We start from the raw sequence: 20,582 nt of genomic DNA on the forward strand, positions 1-20,582 counted from the left end.
ATCTGAATTCTGATGTGTCAACGCCATTCCATGATTTTACATCGGGATTTTGAATTACAGTAGTTTGTTTAACTCATTAGTGATATGCCATGATTTACTAAAATGCACTTAAGTGGGCTGTAATTCATGAAATTATCTCTCTACCTTCGGCCATCTTAGAATGTTTCCAGTGTTTAACTGCTAGAAGGAAAACATGATAATGAATGTGCATGCATGTGTGTATGCGAATGTGTGTGTATCTGTCTGTCTCTGTGTGACTGTGTATGTCTGTCTGTTTCTGTGTGACTGTGTATGTCTGTGTGAGTGTGTATGTGTGAATGTGTGTGTGTGTCTGTCTGTGTGACTGTGTATGTCTGTGTGTGTGTGTCTGTCTCTGTGTGACTGTGTATGTCTGTGTGAGTATGAATGTGTGTGTGTCTGTCTCTGTGTGACTGTATGTCTATGTGTGTGTGTGAATGTGTGTGTCTGTCTGTTTCTGTGTGACTGTATGTGTGTGTGTGTGTGAATGTGTGTGTCTGTGTGTGTGTGTCTGTATTTAGACTAGAGCCAATTTCAGGGTATTCCTCTAGAGCTGTCCACCCTGTCTGTCTGTCTGTCTATTTATCTATCTATCTATCTATCTATCTATCTATCTATCTATCTATTGGCAGGGTCTGAACATGTAGAACTCTGTATGACCAGGTTGACCTTATGCTCACGGAGGGAAGCCTGCCTCCACCCCCCTAGTGTTAGGATTAAAGGTGTTCACCACCATGGCCACCACTTCATTTTTTCACACGAGGACTCTGAACTGGTCCAGAGATTACGAAGTAGACGAGGCCGGCTGGCTTGCTAGCCCCAAGAACCTGCCTCTCTGCTCTCCCTGTCCTGGGATTTCGAGCAGAAGCACTGAGCGTGGCTTTAACACAGGCTCAGGGAATCAAATCCAGATTCTTGCTCTGGTTCCACAAGCATTTTGCCAGTTGTGCTGTCCCCCAGATCCGGCAGACAGATTTATTTTTGCCCTCACTACGATTCCTTTCCATCACGTCCTCCCCTCGGTGCCTGTCCCAGAGGAAGGCCGGTAGAAGCTGGTTTGAAGAGTTTAAGCCTTCCTGGCTCCAGTGACATGGCACATACAGCCGTGGTTTTTCAAGCAGCGTTGACTCTCTTGGCTTCTGTGCCAGAAACACATCAGACAGGTGGGCGACTGGAAACCTAATTCCTTGTCTTTCACTCACCTAGACCCACAGAAGGGAAAATGGGCGCTTGCGTTGCTGGGTGGTAGCTCTTTATGACCTGAGTGTGTGTCCTTCTGCTGGGATTCTATCTCGTTGTCTCTTGCTTTGGACAGACAGACCCACTGGCCAGCAGCCCTTTGAGTGAGCATCCGGGCTCTTTGCCCTTTCTCTCCGGCAAGGCCAAATGCTAGGCCCACCATGTTTCCGCCACCCTCCTCTGCCCATGACAGTGGGGTTGCTCCCCTTGGCTCTGAACTAATTCCATCTCCCACAGCTTGTGTGTGTGTGTGTGTGTGTGTGTGTGTGTGTGCGTACGCACACGTGCTGCATTGCAGCAGTGAGATTTTGGCTTGAATTGGAAGAGAGATGATTTTTAAGGCATTCTTTTGGGGAACAGTTAGAAAAAAAATTATGGAGTAGTCATTGGGAAGCCTAATGGTCTTTCGTCCACACTGACCCGGGGCTGGGTTTTACTCTCAGCCTCTGCGTGGGCAATTTGTTTAGGATTCATAGCAACTTTAGGAAGGAGGAACTGGTCTCGTGAACTCTCGCATGTTAGCGTGCTAGAGTTGTGTTACCCATGAGCCCACACTGGATGTTTCAAAGCAACAGAAATTTGTCCTCCTACCTTCTGGAAGGTTGACACCCAAAGTGAAGGTGTAGGTTGACTGTGTTCCCCTGGAAGGCTTCTCTAGGGGAGAATCCTTGCCCCACCTTGCACCCCAGCTTCGGGCAGCTCCCCCAATCCCTTGCCGTTCCATCTTGTCATCGAGTCCTTCCAGTGCCTTTGGCCATCTTCTTCTGCTCTTTTGCCTGTGTGTGTCTGTCTCCTCCTCCTCTCATTGGGCACCAGTCATGTGACTTGGGACCCACCCTCGTCCACTGTGACCTCATCTCTGTGAAACTACAATTACACTAGCAAAGACTCTATTTCCAAATAAAGATACATTTTGACATTTTGAAATACGAATTGGAGATGGGGCACAGTTTCATCCAAAGCGCCATGTTTCCTGCCTTCTAGGATAAGGTAGAGACAAAGAGGAAACAAGAGGCTGGGAGGACTCAGAGCCTTCCAGGTGGTCTTGAGAAAAACAAGGGTGACCGTCCCTTTGATAGGCACAGGAAAAGGCTGGTGCCATCAGCAAGACACTAGCCTGCAGATGTAGCCTGCCCTGTACAGTTGTCCTGTGCAGGGCTGAAAACGGGGAGCCAACAGGCTCGGAGTTAACGGCCCCAGTTTCAGTAGCTTCGGCAAAGGCGACTCCTCGCCAAGAGCTGCGTCACTTGTCTGTAAGCGTGGGGGAACCCCAGAGGCAGACATCAACGTGTCCAAGTTGGAAAGTCAAACTCAAGGCACCAGACACCAGAAGAAAGCATGCTGGCGCGTTATCTGCAGCCTGCAAAATACATTCAGAAGCGTTCCAGGAAACTGCAGGGCAGGGGGTGAATTCCCTAGCAGTCAAGGCTGGGACTGAAAACTTAACCGCTCAAGGCACGGAATGACTTCTGCGTGGAGGATGCAAGATAGGAGTTTGAATGCTGTCTGCTTCTTCTCATCGGAGGGGTATACAGTGAATTTATAGGGGCTTTCTTGGGTCAGCTACCAGCTCCTGCTCTTTGAACCACTTTTCCATGGAGTCTTGAGTTTCTCCACTATAAAATCCTGCTGAGGGACTTCAGAGATAACATAGGGTTAGTCTGGGGTCTGGGCTGCTGCCTCTCATGCTTTATGGTCAGCCTGAAGTACCTCTGTCACGTTTGTTGTTAGCACAAGGCTGATTGTTGTGTAGAAAAAAAAAATTCAAGTCCCGAATTTCATAGCCTACCTCGTAAGAATCCCAATGAGCTCTCCCAGTGAGTGTCTAAAATGCCCTTTGATTAATATTTAGCCTTTAAGAAACTTTTTAGCTGGCTTTTAATAATTTAAATTGCATTTAAAATTTAAAGTCCTTTTTTTTTTAATCCATCAGTTCCCAGAAGAAGGTAACATCTAAATAATACAAGCCCGATCGTTGAGATGTTGGAAGGGTTTTTAACTTGTACCAGGACAGAAATGCATTCGAGTAAATCTTACGTGTGTTACCGTTGTTAGGTGGATCTTCTCAATGGGTCGAAATCTCGAAAATATTAATACTCATCCTGAAAACATCGCTGTGCTTATTTTTGGAAGTGGTCTTGTTGAGCTTTGAATTTATGCATAGAGTTTACTCATTTTAAGTGTGGCGTTCTATGGATCGGGCCAGACCGACAGAGCTGTGTAGACTCCTCCACAGCCCAATCTAAGTTGGCTGTCGTGCTAGCAAGAGATCCAGTCTGTTAACTGTCACTTTTGGTTCCCAGCCCTGGCCTTGGGCAGACTCCAAGCCACTTCCTGTAGCAATAGATTAACTTCTTTTGTACATATGTAATCTCTTATCGTTTGAAACCATCCTTGGATTTCAGTTAAAAACTTGGTATTTAAGGCTATTTTAGAGACACCTTTTGAGCCTTTTTATTGGCCACAGTCCCACCAGCCTGATGGCTTTGGCTTGGCATTGAGCTCGGTCTGAGTGGGGGGCTCTTGTAGGACTTGAGTCACCAGCTCACACATAACTCCACCCAAGACCAGCCCCACCTGTCCGATTCCTGGCCCATCTCTGTCAGGCAGGCTCAAATAGTAAGATGCTTAGGAGAGAGCTGACGGGTCCAGCAGTTCTGAGTATCTGTTCTAGGTGTTCACTCTGAGGTGGCCATCTGCTGTCCCTATTAGAACTCGAGAGGCCCTGGTTCTAGCCACAGCTGGACAGTTTCTCATAAAGCAGGCCTGGGAACCACAGTTTTCTTTGACGTCCCTGTGCCTTCCCTTCTGGTGCCCTTCCACTCCTTCCCTTCTCCCTACCCTCTGCTGTGCTCCCGAGGTGAGTGGCATTCTTTCTGAGTTTTGTGTCTTAGCCCATTCTGTGTCTTCCAATAACAGCCAACCACAGACTGTGTAGCATCTGAACAGAAATGCTATTTCTTACAAGTTCAAGATCGAGGTACTGACGGATGAGCATCTGCAGAACACCTGCTACCTGTTTCATGGGTTCCGTGTTTTCCGTGTCCTCCTGGGGTAAGGGATCATTGTTTATGCAGTCAGTGGCCCCCATTCTAGAGGCTCTGTCCCCGTGGCTGACACGTCGGGAACACTCCCCCAGCTTTCAGCACCTCAGGGGGATGAAAACATTCCTCCCCTTGTTCCTTCTACTCTCTCGGTGTGGCTCCATCACACCCAGGTCTGAAGACACCCTCTCCTCTCAGTCCCGCACAGCCACATCCTGTGCTTGCATGAAAACCGTCTCACCACAGCCTCAGAGACACCCTCCTTGTCTCTCTCCTATGAGTCTGAGTTAAAGCTTTAGCAAGTGGTTTCCTTGGGCAGGGCCTTGTGCTTTCGGAAGCAGGCACATCCTACCCCCTCCCCCCACCCCAACTCGGTTATATAACTGCAGAGGGACCAGAAAGGGGCTGGGAGAGGTGCTCAGGAAAGCCGTTGGGTTTGATGGATCCCTTCAGTGGCTAGTTTTATGTGGCAGGTGAACTTTTGAATGAGCAAGTCTATTCTTCCCTGCTGGGTAATGGAGCCCCTGGGGAAGGCTTCCAAGTCAGCGAGCCTCCTGGTTCTTAGATGAAGGCTATTGCTTGTCTTTTCCATAACTCAAGGAATATTTCCTGAATCCTTAGATCTATACTCATGACCTTCAGCAGCTGAGAGTTCTATTCAGTGTCGTCCTGCAGGGTATCGGGAAGGGCCTCCGCCGTATGAGCTTGAATACCAATGGACACAGATAGGGAATTGACTGTAAGAGGCAGGTTTCTCCCAGCCTGTGCAGCCTGACGAGGGAAGGGAATGAGCTGTATGCTCCCCAGGCGGCGGTGGAGTCCACTGGACATGCGCCACTGTGCTGGGGACTTGCCGTCTTGTATTAACTTTTCTCAACACTTTTGCCTGTTTGCTTTAGGTCTCCCCCTAGCATGTGTGTTTGTGTGTGTGTGTGTTTGTATGTACATGTATGCACTTGTGCAGGTGCGAGGTGTGCATGGGAGCCAGAGGGCATCCTCTAAAACCCTGTCTCCATCCTTTGAGACAAGGCCTCTCACTGGCCTGGAGGTCACTCATTAGGTTAGACTGTCTGATGGATGCGTCCACTCCCTGGACAGGAGTGTATAGACAAGTCTGACATTTTTGTGTAGATTCTGGAAGTCAGGTTCTTAAACCCACTCCTATCGCCCTAACCCTGTCCTAACTCTGTTGCCCAAGAAGGCTAAGGTAACCCCACCTTGGAGGAGGACTACCCTGTGGGGACAAGTCTGTTAGCAATCTCACTAACTTTTCCGCCTCATTCTGAACTACCAGCCAGTGGTTTGGCCTCACATCTGCCTGAAAAAAAAGGTGCCGTTAGTTAAGTCCTCAGATAGTCTGGCCCCTTGCCTCATGTTAGCTTACACCACACAGAGGCACTAAGAACCCCCTGTGGACAGACAGAGGGGAAGTGACATTGGATGTGAGACCTGGTGGCCGGGGACAGCTCCATAGCTCCCCCCCTTGTATAACAGACCATTCTGTCCCACTGCTGACCCACCTTTGTCCTTTGAGAGTGAGCAGGAGTGACCAGATGGCTCCAAGAGCCCCTCAGACTCTGAACAAATTAGATTTGAAGCACTGAAGATTCTTTGAGATAAGGTGTAGGCTCCCAGTCAGCGGTCCCTGGGGACGTTTATACTAGTGACGGCCTAAGTGCAGATGTGAGTTTTTGTGAGGATTTGTGGAGTCTATTTACCACGCATGCTCGTGGGAACTGCTGAGGAGGTTCGTTTGGATGTTGACATAGGCGCTACAGCCAATCACTCTATCAGTCCCTTGAAAATTAATTAGCTAACTAAGTGCATGTGTGTGCGTGTGTATGTATGATCATGGGGCCACTTGAACATCAAAAGACAGGTTGCAGGAGTCCCTTCTCTCCTTCTACAATGCGATGTCCCAGAGATCAAACTCAGACCGCCACCGGTACCCACTGGACTGTCTAGCTAAGCCAGTTGCTCATCCTTAAAGGCAAAAATCTGAAATCTGAAAATGGAAACCGTGAACCGTTTGGGTCACTGGAATGCCCCTGAAAGGTTTTGTGTTCTCCACGCGCACAGGCCTTCCGCACAGGGCAGGCCTTGTCCCGCTTATAAATAGCACACAGGCCCCTTTGGCTTCTGTGGCCTGGGGTGCCAAAGTCAGTTCACATGGCGCCCCATGAAGTCACGGGTAAAGGACCTGAAGCTGCAGGCCCCACACGGTCCAAGCTTCTTAAAGACCTTGTTTTAGAAAAATAAACCAATTAAATAATACTGCCTCCTGTAAAAGCCGGCTTTTAATGGGTTCCACAGCGCGGCGGGTCCCGATGAGCTTGTCCGCTGCCGTGGGGCCACTTGAGTCTCGCACAATGTGGGTGTAATTTCACACGGTTTATGGCCGTGTTCACCCCTCCAAGTGCTGCGATACCATTGTGCAGAAGGAGGACCTGCGTGCCCTCCACACCTCACCTCCTTTTTGGTGGAAATGAAAAATGAAGTCATAAATTAAAGAAAAACACAAAGAATTTCTCCCTCACCTTCCTGAGGCAGCCATGAAGGAACAAAGAAAACAGTGTTTTCCTGGACAGCCTAATGAAATTCTAATGGCTTCTATGTGTCGACTTTTGCTCAAAGATTCCCTCCGCCCATAGGAAGGCCTCTGGGCTTGCAGGATCTGTGCAGAGCTGGTCTTGGGGTCCTGGGCTCCAGGACAGGGGATCTCTACACTCCAGCCTCAGGGTCAAACCCTGCCTCCTGCCTGTTTTTGTTAAACCATCAAAACAAGCCAACAAAGGAAGCATATTTCCTAACACAGGAAGATTCGGTGAGCGTCAGATTCCTGTCCATAACCGAAGCTCGCTAGCCTGCCTCGTGTCAATCTTCTTCTATTGTTCTTTGACCCAGTGGTGGCACTTACTAACCGCCACTTGTCCTTTCCAGAAAATGCTTGCCAGCCTTCTGTTAGAAAGGCCAGGACAGGGGCGGGGCACGTGGCCTTTTCTCCTGGGCTGGATGCTTTACTTTCAGGGTCTCTGCAAGGCTCAGAGGGAGGAGTCGGGGAGGAGAGCAGCTCACCTGTTGCTTATGATAACTACTCTTCACTGTGTGTGTGTGTGTGTAGAGGAGGAGTACAAGGTGTGTGTGTGTGAATGTGTGTGAATATGAGAGTGTCTGGAGGGGGAATGGTATGTATGTGTGTGTGTGTGAATATATTGTGTGTGTGAGTGAGTGTGTGTCTGTGTGTGGAGGGGGTTGGTTCAGGTGTGTGCCTGTGTATGTGGATGTGTGTTTATATGTGAGTGTGTGTATATGTGTGTGGAGGGGAGTGGTCTGTGTGTGTGTGTGAGCTTGTGTGGAGGGTGGAGTGCTTGGTGTGTATGCATGCACGCCTGAGTGTGTGTGTGTGTGTGTGTGTGTGTGTGTGTGTATTTGCAAAAGCCAGAGATTGCTTTCAAGTATCATGTGACACCTTCTTTTCTGAGACCAGTCCTCTCATTGAACCTAGAATTCTGCACTTCGGTAAGGTTAGTTGGCCAATGAGCTGCAGGGGTCTCATCTCTATGTCCCCAGGATGGGAGAAATACCCACTTGTGGACAATCGCCACTGTAACTGGTTGGTTTTTTTTGTTTGTTTGTTTTGTTTTTTTGGATTCGGTTTTTTTGAGACAGGGTTTCTCTGTGTAGCCCTGACTGTCCTGGAACTCACTCTGTAGACCAGGCTGGCCTCGAACTCTGAAATCGGCCTGCCTCTGCCTCCCAGAGTGCTGGGATTAAAGGCGTGTGCCACCACCACCCGGCCCTGGTTGGTTTTTTAATGTGGGTTCTTGGGATCTAAACTAAGGCCTTCGTGCTTCTCTGTTATCAGTTTGTCAAGTGAACCATCACCCAGACCCCTCCCAGGCCCCAGGCTCCTCCCAGGCCCCAGGCTCCTCCCAGGCTCCTCTCATGCCCCAGGCCCCTCCCAGGTCCCCCCCCCTCCTCCCAGGCTGTCCCCAGGCCCCTCCCAGGCTGTCCCCAGGCTCCTCACTGTCCCCAGCCTGACATCAGAGGCATCCCCCTTCATCTCAGCCCTCTTCCTGCAGGCTTCTTAGTCTTCTGACTGTATCTTGATTGACGTGTGGCCAGTTCCCACTCAGCCCACTGATAGCGGTTCAGGCAGAGAGGTGTTCCCAGCTTTCAACGGCAGCCAAGCCACATCGATCATAGATTGCTATGCGCAAATCTCGTGCATTACCTAGAGTGACTACAGCAGCTTGGCACACTTTAAGCAGGCTTTATCATAACTGGTTCAAGTCTCACAAGCAGCCCAGAGAGAGATTCTCTTTCCACTCCCTGAGGCAGGCGAGGAAGCAGACAGAGGACGCGGGATTTGCCTGAGGTCTTGTGTCAACTGGTATGACGGTTAGAGCCGTGATGAAAACTCAGGCTGCCTGGTCCAGGGAATGAGGGAATGTGCACTTGGCCACCATGGCACATCAGAGTGCTCCCTGGACTTCCGGGAGGCTCTGCTGGTCTTGCTCCATTAATCTTCATTGTGATGATACTCTGTAAGGAAGGGTTAGGTGTTTGAACAAAGCCCTGTTCCTGTGTTCGTCTTCTACCCTCCTCTCCCCTCCTCTCCTCTCCTCTCTTTTCTTCCCTCCTTCCTTCTTTCTTTTCCTTCCTTCCTTTTTTCCTGCCTTCTTTCCTTCCTTCGTTCCTTCCTCTTCCTCTGTCTGTAATTAGGTGTTAGTGTATGGTAGGCGGTACATGGACTTAGGGTGTTTGTAGACAGGAAATATGAGAAAAGGGTTCCTTTCTATTGATAAGGATTCTTGGCCCCCTCGCTGCAGGCGAATGTAGAGTTCTAATCCTCATAGCAGTTATCAGTGCCGGCTCTTTCCAGAAGCACAGACCTCTGTCCTTTCTGCCTCAAGTTAACATTTTCATGACAACGAACATTGTAGAAGACTTGGTAGAGACTGGGCTTTTGATTTACTGTGGAGGAGTCCCTCAAAAATGATTCACCACACTCTCAGGAGCCCAGGTCTCAGGTCCCTGGAGGAGGTGGCATTGGCGGTGCCTGTGCTGCACGCTGTGTGACACAGTCAGCACAGAACGGTGTGGGATCAGGATGGAGGTGGAAGTTTCTACCTCAGCAATGCCTGCGCCATAGAAACATCACAGAGCTGCTACAGAGACATGCTCCTGGGCCTTTGGTGGCACTGATGCAACAACACACACCATTCTTTAAAAGCAAAGTGTGTCCCATCCAGGATATGACATGGGACAGTGTGAATAGCTGGGTTACTGGTTCGTATTCACTCAACCCAATTTTATCGTTACTCTAGAATGCGTTTCTTCCTATGAAGATGCTGTAATGGCTAGTCTTTGTCGTCAGCCTGACATACCCAGACAGAGGGAGCCTCTGTTGAAGGCTTGCCTCCATCAGGTTGGCTTCTAGATAATAAGTCTGTAGGACATTTGCTTTACTACTGATTGGCGGGTGGAGAGCTCGGCTTACTGTGGATGGCGCCATCCCTGAGCCTGGGTGGCGTGAAGGCAGGGTTAATGGGCCATGGGAAACGGGGACAGTAGTGTCCCGCCTGTCATGTGTCAGCATCTTGTTCTGCCTCCAGGTTCCTATGTGTTGTTCCTTTGGGATGAACTATAAGCCATAAGGTGAAATTAACCCTTTCCTTTCCAAGTTAATTTTTTTTCCAGTTCTGGCCTTTGTCACAGCAACAGAAAGCTAGGGCTAATGCTCACAGTGACAGTCTTCCGTGCCCTGCCTAAGCAGCCTTGTCATGGGACCTCTGTGAATAACCATCTCGCACCTTCTCAGCGTATGTGACTGTGTCACCTAAGAGTGCGGTTCTCAGATCATAGCCCCGTTGCTAGGTGACTGAGACTAGGTTCCAGCACACACATACACACCCTACCACCAGCCACACTTGTTTCCTTGGGTACTCTGATGCCTTCTGAAAGTGGTTACATTTCAGTGGGCTTTCGATGCTTGTCCTGTTTTCCTGTGTGCTGTAGGAAAGCATTTTTAGTGTGGTCTGTGCCGCCGGGGTGTGGGGGACAGAACAGCACGGTGCTGTGGCGGCCATGACAGCAGTGGGCTCGTTGCTAGGAGCTGCTCTTTCCTCTTTGCATCCTGTTTCTTCCTCCTTCCCGGATGCCCTCTCCTCTGTCAGACAGCGGACCTTTGTAGCTGTTTTCTGATGAGCTGCTTTCTCTCCTCAGTCATGCGGAGGAACCCCTTTGGTGTGGACATCTGCTGCCGGAAGGGATCTCGAAGTCCACTGCAGGAGCTCTACAACCCCACCCAGGTAGGACCCCAGTCCTCCATTGATGCTATCAGTGTGTTCTGGGGCTTTGACATGCCCTCCCCTGCCTGACACTTTACCTTTGGTGATTGTCTTCATGTCCAGCATCCTTAACTGGAAACACGCCCCAAACCCAATTTACCACAAGTGGAAAATTCCATGTCTGATTTTATGCGATGGATCACAGGTAAAACACAGGTGTGCTGAAATATTGTACAAAGTTATCTCAGGACACTGTATGTAAGATGCATATGCAATATAAATGAATCCTCATGCACAGATGTGTATCCTGTTCCCAAGGAGCCTCATTACGCATGTGCAGAAAGTCCAGAAATCCACAGGGGAGCCCAAATATCAACCATGTCTTGTCTCAAGCCTTTTGGATAGGTGTAGTCTAGGAACGTTGTGTAAGTTGTAGAAAAAGTTGTTTAAGAAATGTGGAGGATTTGTGCGGGACTGTACTTTTAACCCTCCTGGGGTTTGGGTCTTTGGGGTCACATCGTCTCAGGTCCTGGCAATGGGACTCGGAACTTCAAGAGCCTACAAGCTCTTGCAAGCCTCCACTGGCACCCCCAGAAAGGCGTGCACGTGGGCAAACTCCACATGGAGTTAGTGAGACCCAGCGATGACCTCACGGCTGAAGACCCCCTGGTTGGGGTGTGGATGTAAAGTGACCGTTGCTGGGTTTTTTGGTTGATTAGTTAACAAGGTGGCAAGCATGGAGGTTGGGGGTGGGTGGGAGAGGAGCGTGCCTTCCAGGCCTTCTGGGCCTTCCATGCCTTCCTTAGGAAGCAAGCAGTAACCAGGAGGCCTGGTCAGCACAGCCATGGCCTCAGGCCACTTGAGTTGGTGTGGAGACTCTTGAGCTGGTCCTTCTATAGGAATGTCTGTTAGTTAGTGTTGCTCCTGATTGAGTGACTGAGCCAACGGGTCTTAGTAACTGCTGAGAAATGAGTGCGGGCTGAGGAGAGACAGTCTGCGGAGGAGCTCAGGCCTTCGTTCTGTTCTCCATTCTTAATTTTGTATTTCCATAGACTATGGTGCCTGGTGGGAGAGGATAATACTCAGGTCTCAGAGGACAGATTCTTGGAGTCATTGCAAAGGCACAAACTTAAAAGCGTCTTTGTTCCCTTTCTCTGTAGTCTACCAACTTGCTCCTTGTGTGTGTGTGTGTGTGTGTGTGTGTGTAGGTGGGGGTGGGCGGTAGGGAGTGAGGGGTGGGGGGTGGGGATGAGGGGTGGGGGTGGGGGGTAGGACTAGAATCTGGGCACCTTCAGTGACCTGATGGTGCTCAGTGGTGTTCTGTTGATTCTCTGTCTTGGGGCTCTAGATGTGACTTGGACAGAGCACACGGAGGATTGCAAACTAAATGTCTCTTAAAACTTCTTTGGGGAGCCAGAAAAGGGGAAATCATTTGAAATGTAAATAAAAAAATATATCAAATAAAACAAACAAACTAACAAAAAACCTTCTTCTGCTGGAGATTTGATATTGGGTTCCTTTGCTGCCCCCGTGACCTGGCCATTGTGACTAAGTTTCCTAGCCTATCTACTCTGTCATGTTCATGAAGACAACAAATCAGCCTTTGACCACACATAGGATTTCTGGTGTACTCTATCAATACCCATCCAAGCTACTCCATCAGAACCATCCGTGTTCTCTGTCATCAATCTGACCTGAACGGCTCCCAGAAATGGTGGTCACAGCTTTTTTGCTGGGTGTCTCTTTGCCGTTGATGAACAGCACTAGATGCATAGGCGGAGAGCCGCTTCTTCTAAGGCTGGCCCTCTGGGTAGAAAGCTCATGGACTGAGTCTTGTCTGCCATTTACATCCGGGGCCTTACACTGGGCCTGCTTGATGTCAGGGGTCCCCAAGTATTTGTGACTTTTGAGAGAACAAAGCTCAAGGTTCAGGATCCCACTTCCCACGTATCTAGCAGCGCAAGCCGGAAGGTGTGACTGAGCCCTCACGAGGTGCCCGTCTCCCGACATCCCTCTGGGACTCTGGAGGATGACTGGATGTGATCTGTCTCTTTCCTCGACTTCAGAGTCAGACTTGGTGTCCAAGTCCAGTGACATCATTTCCTAGCTCTGTGACTGTGCATAGGCTTCATAACCAAGCTTTGACTGCTATTCGTCTTTAAGACATTCTGGGACTATTACCAACTGCTGGATTCAGGAGGCGATACAGTGACCTTCCGCGCCAGCCACCCGCTGTGGGGTTTATGCTTTCCTGGTTTGTTTACTCAATGTCCCCCTGGCAGGACAGACACTGGGCATAGAGGGGTCTGAAGCTAACACAGGCACCTGTAACGGGTGCTGGCTCTGTCCCGGGCTGGTGAGCACAGCCCCGTATGGTTTCTTGGCAGACCAGTCAAAGGAGAGGTGACTGTCCCATCTACTGCCACCCCTCCTCACAGAGGTAGAGTGTTTTGTTGCTGAAAGGTACATTCAGCTCTGCCCCTCACAGACGAGGGTGCTGGTAAGTGAGTCACTGTCCTTCAAGGGCATCTTGGGCACACTGTCTGGGCTCTCCAGACCATCCAGCAAACACTCTTTCGGGAAGATCACCCCGTTTCCTGGGGGTGTAGTCTAAGATCTTTTTTTCTGGGTCTGGTTTCTTTCACAAGTGGCAATTATGCCCCGTTCCCACGCGCAGTCCTTAAGTGGGTCTTGCTTTTAGTTAGTGATGGGCTGCAGAGTTAAGAGAAGGGGACACACACACACTCTGATGAGCTTAGACAGCGTTGCCATCCTGAGCCATCTCCAGTCTCAACTGAGCTCCCTGTGCTTCCTCAGCGTTTCCTCCCAGCTCGGCTGCCGAGCCTGGAACAAGGTAGTCACCGAGGCAAGTGACAAACTCTCCAATTACTCTGACAGGAACAGCTCCCAGAAATGGTGTTCACAGCTTTTTATTTTTATTTTTATTATTTTTTTATTTTTTTTGCTGGGTGTCTATTTGGTCTTAATAACAGGATGGCCAAAACCAGAGACCATTTATTTCTTAGGACCAGAAATTCACCTTACAGCCAGAAGCACCTTCTTACTTACCTCAGATGCAATATGCTAAGCCAGACACTTTCTGGGTCTTGGGTTCAGCTCACTGGATCTGTATGATGAACTCTGAGCTAGATGTTATTTCCCCTTTTATGGCTAGAGAAGCGAAACTAATAATTGCATATGATTTATTTGAGTCCAGATTGCTAGTACGAAACAGTGCGGATCCAACCACAGAAGGAATGCCTCCTCCCAGTCTGGAGAGATTGCACTCAGTTACTAGTGACTGGTACTAGTGACTCTTACCCTCAAAATCCTCTCAGTAGGAACCACCCTCCTCCCACAAACAGATGTCTATCCAGCAAGGTTTTCATTGGATAAAGAGCCAAACCCAGCCCAGGGACAGTTGCCTCTACCCTAACTTCTTAGTGCACTGAAAACCCCAAACTATCTAAAGAACAATTGGTTAAGAAAAAAAAAATCCTTCACAGTTGATATTCTTAGCCAAATAGCACTGTAATGTCTTATAATTTCCCTGGTGCTCTGCTGTCTCCCTGGCCCCAAAATAAAACATAATTGCTGATCGGATCAGCTGGCGCCGAGTCACCGAAAGTTCAGGAGTTGCCAACCACAGACTTGTGGGCCGAGCCATCTGCAGGCTGCCCCCGCTCAGTGCTGACCCACGGGGCAGAGAACTGCTCTCAGCTGGGTGAGAGGGTGTAATTGTCCCTGAATGCCGTCGAGGGTGAGACAGCTTGTCCTCCTGCCTCCCCACCTCCCGGCCTCTCATGGCTTCCCTGAAATCCTCACAGTATCATTCACGCGGTTTGGCCTGCCCCGCTATGGCTTTCTTTAGCATGTGTGCCTGCCCTGTCATTAGAGCGTTCTAAGGGGGCAGGAGGCATGGCTTGGTGCTGGCCACGAACTTGCAAGCAGCATAGCTAGGTCTAAACGGGGCTTCCTGGGTCCAGATGTTTATCTGGGTGATGTGCTGCTGAATAGGGCTGAAACGCTGAGGTCCCACTTATCTCTGTCACCTCTTGGTGTACTGAACTGAACGTTCTTCTCCTCCAGGGATGCACAGGATTAAGGATGGGGTGAAGAGGAAGGGGAGGAAGGAGAAAGGACTGTTGGTGTTTACTGAACATGGGACACACATCTGTGACGAGTCCAGACATTTCCCAAACACGGGTGTCTGGTCTTGCTTTTGTTGGGTTGAAGATGGAACCCAAGGCCCCTTGGCCACTGAGCAGCCATTTTCCCTACCAGTGAGCCATGGCCCAATCCCTCACTGAGACTTTACAATGTCCCCTTCCAGATGAAGGTCTCTGATAACCCCATTTTTCAGAAGGTAACTGAGTTTTTAAAGAGGCTACGCAGTGTGCTAATATCACATAGTACTAAACAACAGAACTGGGTCTTTCTGACCTGGCTAGCCTGTAAGAGGAGGAGACCCTGGTGCTTTTCCTCCAGGTAGAAAAGAGCTTCCAGAAGGATCTCTTTCCTACTATATCAAAGGTGAGGCATGGGCCCAGCCTGGGAATGGGACCTTGGGCCCAGATAGACAGCCGTCTGTGGCCAGAGCTGAGGCCGTGGAGTGGCGCGGAACTCACAGTAAATGTCCTGTACACAGTGGCAGATGGCAGTTTTCTGTCTTTAGTCTGGTGTTTGTCTGGCCAAGGCAGGAGAGGACTTTGTGTCCTGGCTTAGAGCTGGGTTAAGCAGAAGTCACCTCTAAGAACTCTGCTGTTGGGTGGTGGTTCTCGCTCCTTAGAGGTGTTCATCCAACTGAAAATATTACACTGATAGCGTGGTCCGGGGCTGGAAGGGGCCTGTGGATACATCCCTCACCCTGACCTTAAGTAGTGTTTTCTGCAGTGCTTAACATATTTTGCTGGTCCTACGGGTTCTTAAAGAATAAACAGAGCAAAAAAGGTCCCAGAAGAGAGACAGCAGGAAAGGGTGAGAGGAGATGTGGTGTTAGCACCCCTCTCCTCCCCAAGCCCTATGCACAGTGGGGACTCTAAAGAGGAAGTTGCCCTTGAGCCAGGCCGTTGAAGACATAGACGATGCTAGGAGAGACCGGCTTTGAAGATGACTTAGAGCAGGGTAAGGTCCACAGTCGTTCACATTGAGTCAGGAGTTGCTGGAGCCGGGTTGGAAGGGAGAGGAAAAACACACAGTCCCAGGGAGCTTGGGTCATAGTCCTCATCTAGAGGGAGTGGAAGTGAAGTCAGTGTGCAGCAGGGCAGAGAGACACTCAGTTCCTGAAGCACTTGTACCTCCAACGCAGCTGCTTGTTAAGCGGTAGGGCTTCTCCAGAGCTGAAGGCCTCCCCGACACCCCAACTCTTGGTCTCCGCACCACTCTCTGTAAAGCGAAGTTATTGTTGATAAACCAGTAGCTCTCAGCTGTGGCCACACACGAGATGAACTTAGAGATGTGAAGAATTGCCCAGGGCCGAGGCTTTCCCTCAGTGCCTGATTTTTATCCAGTCTAGGACTTTGCCACTCTGTCACTATGTCCCAAGGCTTCCGAGGTAATTGTTCTGGGCTTCAGAGTTCAGCAGCCCAGGGCTGAGAGGGCCTCCAGGGCCATCAGTGAGAGACACTTTGGAGTCTAACACAAGCTATCTTGTGTTCTTGTTTTAACGATACACTCAGGCCTGAAATCTTTCCTCTCCTGTGGGCGGAGGGGAATGACCAGACATCTGATGAGGTTTCCAGGGATCAGTTGCATCTTCCAAATAATCAAGAAGCGGGAGGCTGGGGCTAGAGAGATGGCTCAGCGGGTAAGAGCACTGACTGCTCTTCCGGAGATCCTGATTTCAAATCCCGGCAACCACATGGTAGCTCACAGCCATCTGTAATGAGATCTGACGCCCTCTTCTGGTGTGTCTAAAGACAGGTACAGTGTACTTACATATAATAAATCTTTTTTTTAAAAAAGGGGGGGATGGGGAGGTTGCTTTGCTTCTGCAGTTTGCTGTTTGCAGAGAACGCTGGGGGTGGTACCTGCCTAAGATGGCCAGGAGGGGCAGCGGTTGTTCAACCCTCACTCTGCTGTGTCGATCTCTTCATCACCGGCCACCTGGCTAATGATGGACCCGTCTCATTATCTTGCTTTGACCCAACAGCTGTCCACCGGCCAAAGAGGGATTGATTCAGTCGGAGACCGGCTCCTTCCGCAGAGCTGTTACCGAGAGATGGCCTAGCAGAACGGCAGCTGGCTAGCAAAGACGGACTATTACATTAACCCATCCCTACCTATAGCAGTCTCTCGAGTGCTACATTATTCATGCCAAGTGACATTAGGCCAGCGAGGATCTCTGCAAAGCCAGGGACAGTGGGCTGTCGTTTTTTTTTTTTTTTTTTTTTTTTTTTTAGCCATGGTTAGTAGCTCCATTATACTCCGTCAAAAAATCTGCCCCGGTCAGATATCCAATCAAGTTAGGACAGGTGGAGACCTGGAGGGAGATGTAATTCAGGTCATAGGAGAGGACTGGATACCTGAAGTGAGGGTATATGACCTGCGGCCATTACCCAGCCTCCACAGACCTCAGTTTGTTCTGTAGAGAATTAGAGGAAAGCACCCGTCTTATGAGTTTCTGTGAATGGAAGACCTCACATGCCAAAGGCTGAGTGGAGCAACTGCTCATTCAGGAAAGGCTTGCCCCACAAGCAGGAGGGTCTGGGTTCCAACCCCAGCACTCACACAGAAGGTGGGGCCCAGCAGTGCACACCTGCAACCGCAGAACTCGGAGCGCACAGACAGGGAAATCTCTGGGGTTTCCTGTCTCTGAGGACACACTCAGATCCAACTTTGTTCATCATTGTCAGGACAGAGTTAGGAGTCACCCACTGAGAACGCACCCCGTTTTGATTTGTGTCGTATCTCAGGCCCTTCGGGAGCTAGAGACACCCATTTCCAAGGCCGTGAATGTCTCGGTCTCCATGAGCAGTGTGTGTATAAACATGCCCACTGCACACAGGTCCTAGACAGTGAGCAAACACAGTGGCGTAGTTTGGAAAGCTGTAGGTGTGTCTGCCCCAAGCCCCCTCTGTGAGGACCTTGGGAATGGGGGTGTGTGGGGGGGGTGGAAGGTGGGGGGTGGGGAGGGGAGTTAATTCACCCCCTCCCTCTGGGGCGGGGATGCTCTGCCTGTGAGTTCGTGGCTAACTCTTGCTGCCTCTGTAGGCCGTTGTTCTGTTTCAGACACAGAAAATTCGGGAATGCCCCGTTCTTTGACACAATCTTTGGCAAATCGACGAGGAAGCGCTTGGAACTACTGGAGTTTTTCTGTGGTGGTCTGTGGGAACAGAGTCTGACATCTTTTCAGTGGGAGAAGCGGCGTTGGGGTGTCGGAATGATCTCAGCTGTTGCCAAATGGTCACACAGCTGGACAAGCTGCCGCTTACCGAGAGTTATTTCCTGAATTACCCTCAATTAGGAGAGGCCTCTTCATAATTTGATTTTTCTGTAAATTGCACAATGCAAGCAGCTTCTCGGCCAATTGGAATTTGACCTTGTCAGATGGAGCCCCAGTGTGGTCGTCATGCTCTGTGGGCCGCTGCTTTGCAGGGGAGAGGGGAGGAGGGGGGTCTCCTCCTCCCCCCAGGACATACTCTGGTCTCAGGCAAATGTTTTTCAACACTGGAGAGTTTGCTTATAAAACAGGAATGAAAAGGCGCAAAGGTTTTAGCTTTTTCAGACTTAACTTTTGAAGACATGTAGAGTGTCTGGGCGTGCAGCAGATGAGCCAGGCTGTGGTGTTGCTGTGGCTTGATGAGTTATTGCTGCGACTGCTGCTGCTGCTGCTGCTGCTGCTGCTGCTTCCAGAAGAGACCTCCATAGGGAAACACCCCCTGCTTTCCTTCCTCTGAGGATTTTCTGTTAGCCCAGAGGTACAAAGCAGACAGGGGAAATGAATTTTAATCAGATATTTCATCCAGCCCAGGGCACTCAAAATACCATCTCTACATGTCACTGGTAAAAAACGAACAAACAAAAAAACCAAAGGCAGTCGCTGTTCTGATTTTCTTACGCTGTCTGGAGCCAGGGTTGTGTACTGGAATGATGTGGCCACTGAAGTGACCTAGCTGTCATTGTTTGCTGGTGTGTCCTGGTTCATTTGCACTAGCTTCTTGAGGTAAGGAGCCCTCTAGAGGGTAGGGACTGTGACTTGTGAGTCTGGAACCTACTTGGCTTCCTAGCCAAGCCCTGGTAGGGACTCCTCGGTGTGTATTGAGTTAGGTACCTTTCTCATTTATTCTTTTTTTTTTCTTTTTTTTTCTTTTGTCTTTTTTTTTTATTCGATATAATTTATTTACATTTCAAATGATCATTTATTCTAAGAATTGAGGAGACACTGCCTATCAAGCAGCCACCGAAGGCATGGTGGCTGGAAACGCCGCTGGCTCATTACATCCGGGTGTCAGACAGAAAGCAGGGAGAGTTTGGCTGGAAACCCTGCCAGGCTGTACCTCAAGACCTGCCTTCTGAAAACTACTCACTTCCTCCAGTGAGGACCCATCTCCTAAAACTCTCACAGACACCCACCCCCAAAATAGTACCACCAGCAGGGAACCAAGTGCCCAAATACAGGAGCCTACTGTGGGTGTTTCACATTCAAAACCTAATATGAGTTATGGAGGCTCTAAACACAGCCACTTTCTCCTGGGCCCTGTGAGCTTGACATGTGGCCAGAGACAGCTAGACACCACAGTGGAAGAGCATCTGGGGTCTTAGTTAGGGTTTCTACTGCTGAGGTGAGACGCCATGACCAAAGCAACTTGGAGAGGAAGGGGGTTTATTCAGCTTATGTTTCCACATCGCAGTCCATCATCAAAGGAAGTCGGGACAGGAACTCACACAGTGCAGGAACCTGGATGCAGGAGCTGATCCAGAGGCCATGGAGGGGTGCTGCTTACTGGCTTGCTTCCCCTGGCTTGCTCAGCCTGGTTGCTTCTAGAACCTGGGAACCACCAGGAGCAAAGCTACCCACAATGGGCTGGGCTAATTCGGAAAATGCCCTACAGCCTTGCCTACAGCTGGATCTTAGGGAGGCAATTTCTCATTTGAGGGCCCCCCCCACCCCCTGATGATGCTAGCTTGTGTCAAGTTGATATAAAACTATCCAGGGCTCTGGGGTTCGGGGAAGAAGAGTCCCTCTGCATGCAGGCTAGTGGTGCCTGCGCTTGACTCTCTGAGAACTTAAGTTCTAGAGAACGGTAAATACCAGGAGTGTGGCAGTCCTCCCTACCAGCCCCCCCCCCACCTACCCATGATGCCACAGGTCTCCAAAGACACAGTTTAACTGAAGGTGAAGGCATTTGGGAGCCCAAGTCACTCCCTCATATTTGAACTCTTCCCCTCACAGGCAGGACTGGACCACCTTACAGAGGGAATTCAGGATCTTGGGGGAGGGGGCTTTGATTTCCTCATCTGGAAACTACAAATGAATGATTTAACCTCAGTTAACCACATTGTGTCACACAGCAGTTAAGACTTGGTAAAGCCAGATGCCCCTGCCCTGGTAAGGGAATTCGGGGTACTCTCTTAATCTCCCTGAATCCCAGTTTCTTAATCTGTAAAGTGTGTATGTATGGTGGGGTGGGGGTAGGGTGGGGTGCTGGCAGTTTCTAGATCTCTGGGTTGTTCCAAAATGGAATGAGTTGATTTCTATGAAGTCAACAGAACAACAGTGTGACATGCAGCCAAGTTTAGCAGCTAGTATATATATATATTTTTAAATTTGAAGTTTTCCCACACAGTTGGGCGGTAGTGGTGCAGGCCTGTAATCCCAGCACTCTGGGAGGCAGAGGCTGAGGCAGAGGCAGGCAGATTTCTGAGTTCAAGGCCAAAAAATACCAAATCCAAAAAACAAAAACAAAAACAAAAACAAAAAACAAAAAACAAAAAAAAAATTAAAAAAAAATAAAGTTTTCCCACAGGGTTCTCAGTATACCTCTGT

The 20,582-nt window shown here is 49.6% G+C and overlaps 1 protein-coding gene across 2 annotated transcripts in view; it reads left to right on the forward strand.

The window, feature by feature from the left end:
* Chst11 (carbohydrate sulfotransferase 11) overlaps nt 1–20,582 on the forward strand; it is a 212,222-nt gene that overhangs the window by 101,268 nt on the left and 90,372 nt on the right. For both annotated transcript variants that reach the window (XM_052166039.1, XM_052166040.1), the window contains exon 2: nt 10,530–10,615. In XM_052166039.1, the coding sequence (XP_052021999.1) occupies nt 10,530–10,615 (86 nt within the window). The remainder of the gene's footprint in view (nt 1–10,529; nt 10,616–20,582) is intronic.

This window comes from Apodemus sylvaticus, chromosome 20 (genome assembly GCF_947179515.1).
Source record: "Apodemus sylvaticus chromosome 20, mApoSyl1.1, whole genome shotgun sequence".
NCBI lineage: Eukaryota > Metazoa > Chordata > Mammalia > Rodentia > Muridae > Apodemus > Apodemus sylvaticus.